The 6,195-nt window shown below is 51.2% G+C and overlaps 1 protein-coding gene across 1 annotated transcript in view; it reads left to right on the top strand.

The window, feature by feature from the left end:
* Positions 1 to 4,451, top strand: part of NT5M (5',3'-nucleotidase, mitochondrial) — a 217,585-nt gene extending 213,134 nt beyond the window's left edge. The window contains exon 4 of the mRNA XM_011952153.1: positions 3,592 to 4,451. Coding sequence (XP_011807543.1) covers positions 3,592 to 3,734 — 143 coding nt within the window. The 3' untranslated portion in view covers positions 3,735 to 4,451. The remainder of the gene's footprint in view (positions 1 to 3,591) is intronic.
* The last annotated feature ends 1,744 nt before the right edge of the window (positions 4,452 to 6,195 follow it).

Genomic DNA, 6,195 nt, shown 5'->3' with positions numbered 1-6,195 from the left:
CACACAAATAGGAGAAATATCGCTGAATTCTTTTTCTCAGCAAGGAATATCCCTGAGAAGGAGAATGCGCTCTAAGGGTAGGCCTATAAACGACCCCCTTGGAGGCGTGCCGCCTTTTACAGTTGAAGCCGAAGGGATGAAATAAGCCCCGGCCTCCTGTAGTACTCTCAGGCTTATTAGGATGAGGAAATTTCCACCTAATACATTTTGGTCAGTCAGGTTGTCTGCTCTCAAACCCTATTTCCTGATAAAATGTTATCAATGACTATGCGTGCCCAAGATTTCATTAGCAATTTTAATTTTAATTTTAATAACATACTGTGATCTCATCCTGCCCCCACTTACTTTGTAATATCCTATTACTTTGTAAAGTATGTAATCTCAGTGTCATGATGACAATGGTAGAATTCCTCTATGTTTTCTCTGTTAGCCCCCTTCCTTGGACCCCTGCTAAGTTTACTGTTTCTGTTTACCGTAGGACCTTGTGTTATTAACAGAATTTTGCAGTTTGTCAGGGAAAGGTTCGACACCGTACAGCTCATGGTCCTCAAAGCCCAATACCAACCTGTAGACGCTGAAGCAGAATCAGATTTATAAGACCCAAGATTGGCTCTAGAGGTACCTAAAAAAAGGGGGGAATGAAAGAAACCAGGCACATTCCTCAGCCCCGGGCTCAACACAAACAAGCCCAGTACAAACAGGCCCAGTATCTCTCAATTTCCTGGGCCCAGTACAAACAGGCCCAGTATTTCTCAATTTCCTGGGCCCAAACAGGCCCAGAACAAACACGGCCCAGTGCAAATATTCCTCCATATACCTCAGCTTGGGAAATCCTGGGAAATCCCCGATAAGGACACCGCCGTTTGTAGTTTTACTGAAAGCACGGGAACCAATAGATAATTGCTAAATGTATAAACTAAATATGTCAACCAGTTGTAATGCTGTAACCTAAAGAATTCCCTTGTTCCTGTTCCTCTGTAACCTTACAAGTCCTGTTTACATCGGGCTATAAAAAGCGAGCGCACGCATTGTTCGAGGCCCTCTTGTATGTTGTGAAACAGAGGGACCAAGTTTGAACTTGCATTAAAGATCCTTGCCGCTTGGCTTTGACTCTGGACTCTGGTGGTCTTCTTCGGGGAATAAACGGTCTGGGCATAACAGCCGCAACATATATTTAATAATCTACATTGCAGAGAATTACATTAGGAACCATGTGTGGGGGACTTGCATTGTCTTACTTGTTCCAAAAAAAAAAAAAATGAATAAAACTTAGAAATGTTTACCTGATAAAAAATTAGAGTTTGAAAGAACAGATTTTTTTTTTTTGAGATGGAGTCTAGCTCTGCCGCCCAGGCTGGAGTGCAGTGGCGTGATCTTGGCTCACTGCAACCTCTGCCTCCCGTGTTCAACCGATTCTCCTGCCTCAGCCTCGCTTGAATCTGGGAGGCAGAGGTTGCAGTGAGCCAAGATCGTGCCACTGCACTCCAGCCTGGGCTGGAAAATAAGACTTGCACATAGTCAATGCAGTGATGAGAAGACCATAAGAAAAGTCTGTGTAAGAGAGGGCACAGGCATGACTTTGTTCTGTCCTCTTAGCCACATCCTGGCTGTGTGACCTTAAGCAAATTAACCCACCAACTACCACCATTCCTTCTGTTGGGAGGAGCCAAGTCTGTGGGAGTGGAAAAATCACTGAGAAGAAGCCAAACTCTAGGACCTTGCTGTAGAAAGGGCCTACACACCTTACTGTAGAAAGAGTCCTAGAGTTTGGCTTATTTTAGCTCCTGGGGATCACTGTGTTTCCTTGCAAACCATTCCTCCGGGCGTGGTGGCTCACACCTGTAATCCCAGCACTTTGGGAGGCCAAGGCAGGCAGATCATGAGGTCAGGAGTTCGAGACCATCCTGACTAACATGGTGAAACCCTATCGCTACTAAAAATACAAAAATTAGCCGGGCGTGGTGGTGCATGCCTGTAATCCCAGCTACTCAGGAGGCTGAGGCAGGAGAATCACTTGAACCCAGGAGGCAGAGGTTGCAGTGAGCCAAGATCACGCCACTGTACTCCAGCCTGGACGGCAGAACTAGACTCCATCTCAAAAAAAAAAAAAAATCTGTTCCTTCAAACTCTAATTTTTTTTTTTATCAGGTACACACTTTCTAAGTTTTTTTCTTTTTATTTTTTTTGGAACAAGTAAGACAGTTTACTTATTCAAAATATAAATGGTTATAGTGAAAAGTTTTGCTCCTGCCCCTTTGCCCAACCACCAAGTTCACCCACCAGTGGCAGGGAATGTGGTATCTTTTTAGTGCTATTCAGTGTGTCTGGAAGCAAAGGGATATCCTCTTACCTTTCTGTACACAAATAGTAACATAAATGGACACACCATTCTGCACTTGCGCGTTTTCTCTTTTCAGTGTATTTCAGGGTATTTTGGAGATCATTCCTATCATTCCATAAAGAGCCTCCTCGTCTGGTCCCCATCTCTCTGGCACTTGTTTTATGATTTCTCAGTGGTTACTGATAGCAGTTCATAACCTCATTCACAAGTTATCTCAGTGAATATTCACAGTGTTTGGGTTTTAATTTCCCTGGGCCAGGATATTTACATTCATGAGATGGTTTCCTTGGACTTCAGTTCCTCCCACTAAGGTTTGAGCTATACTTTGCAAATGGGCAAAGACCATTTTTGGGTGCATATGCCTGAGGGAAGAAAGAAAAACAAAGCTGAAAGAGCATCCAGAGGGTTTGTCTTCACCATTGTAAACACCCAGCTCCTTTTCAGGGCTAACTTTTCAGACTGCTTTCCGAGGTTCCTGCCCACTCCTGTTCTCCCAAGGTCGTGTGCCCTATTTTCAGTTTCTATGTATGCCCTCATGTTTTCCTGAGCACATCAAGAACGCCTGCACAGTTAGTTTATTTAGGAACCGTCCCCTTACTCACAATTTTGCGAATGTTTTAGCCTCTTGGAGGAGCATCGTGTGTGACGTTGGACAAGCTGCTTAGTGTCTCTCAACTGGTTTCCTCATCTATAAGATGGAGTTAATCGTGTCCATTACAGAGAATTGTGACAAGCAAATGAAATGACACATCTGAGGAACTAAAAGCAGAACCTGAAATATAGATATTTTTATAAAATGTGATTTTTCCCCTCAAATCATCTTCCTTAACAGAATATCCTACTTAGGAATTATGGCAAAACAAAAACAAACCTAAAAAAATCCACCTGCCTTAGAGTTAGTGGTGTAAGCTATCAGGATGGCGGGGCACGGAGAGGGAAGTTGGAATACCGTGTGGTATAAGCCATCAGGATGGCGGGGCACATGTCCCTTGGCAGCGCTGGTGGTGACGGCAGCCTGCACGGTCAGTCCCTGTTGACTGAGCGCTAGCTGCGCGTACTGAGGGCCTCCTTGCTCCATGTCGTGCCATCCTCACACCCGCTGCGAGGCAGGTGTGTGTGCAGTCACCACTTTACAGAGGAAACTCGTTTCGGTGAGGCCAGATGCCTGCCTGGATTACCCACATTTCCACCCTAGGTGGCTGCATTCCAGGTCTCCACTGCTGAGCTGAGTGCTGCTTTCCCACCCACAGGGGCCGAGCCAACCCCCAGCTGGGAGCATGTCCTCTTCACCGCCTGCCACAACCAGCACCTGCAGCTGCAGCCCCCTCGCCGTAGGCTACACTCATGGGCGGATGACTGGAAGGCCATTCTGGACAGCAAGGGGCCCTGCTGAGCTGGACTGTGCTTCGGGCTCCTCTGTGGGGCTCTGACCTCAGGGCTCCCAGCTCGGGGCCTGTGGGGCCAGTACGCTGGTCTGGGGGTCCCTCCCAGACTCCTGGGCCCCATGACCTCCTGCTGCATGTCCCTTCCCTTCCCCAGCCCTGCCAGGCCTTAACCTGATCACAGGGCAGGGCTGGGCCGTCTGGGTGCTTGGACATAGACATGTGGTCCCAGGCCATTCAGCCTGACCTCAGGCAGCAGCCTCCAAGCTACCAGAAGCCCAGGGGCTCAGGACAGGGAGGAGTTGAGGCCACTGTTCAGGGGACTGGTGGCCCTCTCCACTCCCTAGGCAAGTTCTCTGAGGCAGAGGGGAGTTCCCTGTTCCCAGAGTCAGCAGCCATCAGCAAGGAGGACAGGAACCCGGCGACTGAGGTGCTTCCAGGTGGGGCCGAGCCCCCGTCATGGTTTCAGCCGCAGCACCCCTTATTCCAGCTGCCCTGCCCAACCCGCTCACCCCACACGACGTTCCATGTATTCAGCAAACACTCACCAGGTGACAGCGGCCACCAGGCTCTGTGCTGGGGGACGACACCGGCCCTGGCCTCGACCAGCTCAGAGGTTTCTCACACCTCTGTTCCCAGGGCCCTGCTCAGGGCCCCGCAGAGAGTCCATAGGCTTGAACGTGTGTTGAGTGCATGAAAAATAAATGCTGTTCACGTGTGTAGCTCAAGGCTGTGGCCTGCCTCAAGACCCTCTAGCGTCTGCCCCGCTGGGACCCAGCTTCAGGTCTTGTAAGGGGGCAGTTCCACTGCACTGAAGACAGGCAGAGGAAGGCATGACTTCAGCCCATGCCTCGCAGGGTGGGCCCTAGCAGTGGTCTCCTCGGGGCACCTCGTCGCTCTGGTTGGTGAGGCTTAGGAAAAGGGTCTTAGTGGTGGTCTCCTCGGGCCGCCCACCCGCTCTGGTTGGTGAAGTTTAGGAGATGGGCTCCAGACACTCGGCTGCTTTCTCAAGTGCCTCCTTCCCGCATCCGCCCCAGTGCCCCAGAGCAGGATCCCCCATCCTCTGCTCTTCTCCCAAGGCCAAGTTTCTATAGGATTACAGGAGCCCTGTGGGGGAAGGCTGGTGTTAGAGCCTCAGCTTCTGTTCCTTTTGACCCACTGTTAAGTGACAGCTTGAACCAGCCACCTCCCCACTACCCTTTGGAGAGGTTTTGGGACCACTTTCTTATCCTTATGCCCTTCCCCATACTGCTCTGACCACTCTCCCGTCATGGCCCTTGAAGGGAACGTGGGTTGCCCACGCTCCTAATCCAGCCCAGCTCTGGGGCCCTCCTGGCAGGCCTCTCTGCCTTATATGACAGAGATGCTTTGGGCTGCCCTGGAGGCAGGGTCAGATAGGAGAGAAGACAAAGGGAAGGCATTCATGGCCCAAGGTTGGGTGAGCTTTTTGATGTTCCTGTTCTTATAGTCTCAGGAGCTTAGGCTCCATCACCCACCTTAGGGAGGGAGGACCCCTCCAGGCCCCATCACCCCAGCTTAGGGAGGACCCCTCGAGGCTCCATCACCCACGTTAGGGAGGGAGGACCCCTCCAGGCTCCATCACCCATCCTCCATCACCCACCTTAGGAAGGGAGGACTCCTCCAGGCTCCATCACCCCAGCTTAAGGAGGAAGAACTCCTCTAGACTTGGCCAAAGGCAGATCTCTACTGCACACCCCCCACTTGCTGAACTGACATTTTTCTTTGGGTTGAAGGGGAGAGGCTGGACCAGGAATATATTTGGGGTTGCATCATGTGATCTGAAACCATCTGGTCCAGGCAGGGTGGTGGTTGGAGGAGTCCTAGCTGTCTTGCCACATGGCTCTGGAAGGAAGACTGACCCTGGGATGCTGGCTGCCCACCTGCTCCTGAGTCCCTCTGCCTCTTCCTGCTGTCTGAGGTCTCACCTGTGGGGTCCTGAAAGTCCCTCCTAATGAAGCAGGAGAATGAGTGATGTGCAGCTCCTTTCATGTCCCCGCCTGTCCACCTGCTCCACGCCCTGTTGAGAGGGACTGCCCCACAGGTTCAGAAGACTCTAGTCACAAGTCGTCTCCTGGGGCCAGCCACACCCTGAAAACATTTGTGACTATAACTTGGGGTACAGAAAGGAACTTGGCTTGTTTCCATCCTGGGGGCCCTTGTGATGACAGGAACTCAATCCTGTCCGCTGGTTTCTCCCTCCCTCCTCCTGCCAAGGGAGAGCCCCGGGCCTGGGGTCCAACTTGGTGCAGGGCTTTGGGCCAGGTCGCTGAGATCGGTGTTCACTGACCCCAAGGGAGCTGTGGAGGGGCCCTGAGGCCTTTTGTCCACAAAGAGGGGGCAGGGCCTGGCGGGGCCCCACTGGGGGACATTCCCTCCTGCCTCTTGCCCCAGCCAAGGGATCTGCATTGAGTATATGGCAGAGCAGGGCTGGGCAGTCTCCATCAGCTCCCA

Source organism: Colobus angolensis, unplaced genomic scaffold (genome assembly GCF_000951035.1).
Source record: "Colobus angolensis palliatus isolate OR3802 unplaced genomic scaffold, Cang.pa_1.0 Scaffold335, whole genome shotgun sequence".
NCBI classification, from domain to species: Eukaryota; Metazoa; Chordata; class Mammalia; order Primates; family Cercopithecidae; genus Colobus; species Colobus angolensis.
This window is presented reverse-complemented; position numbering and strand designations above follow the sequence as displayed.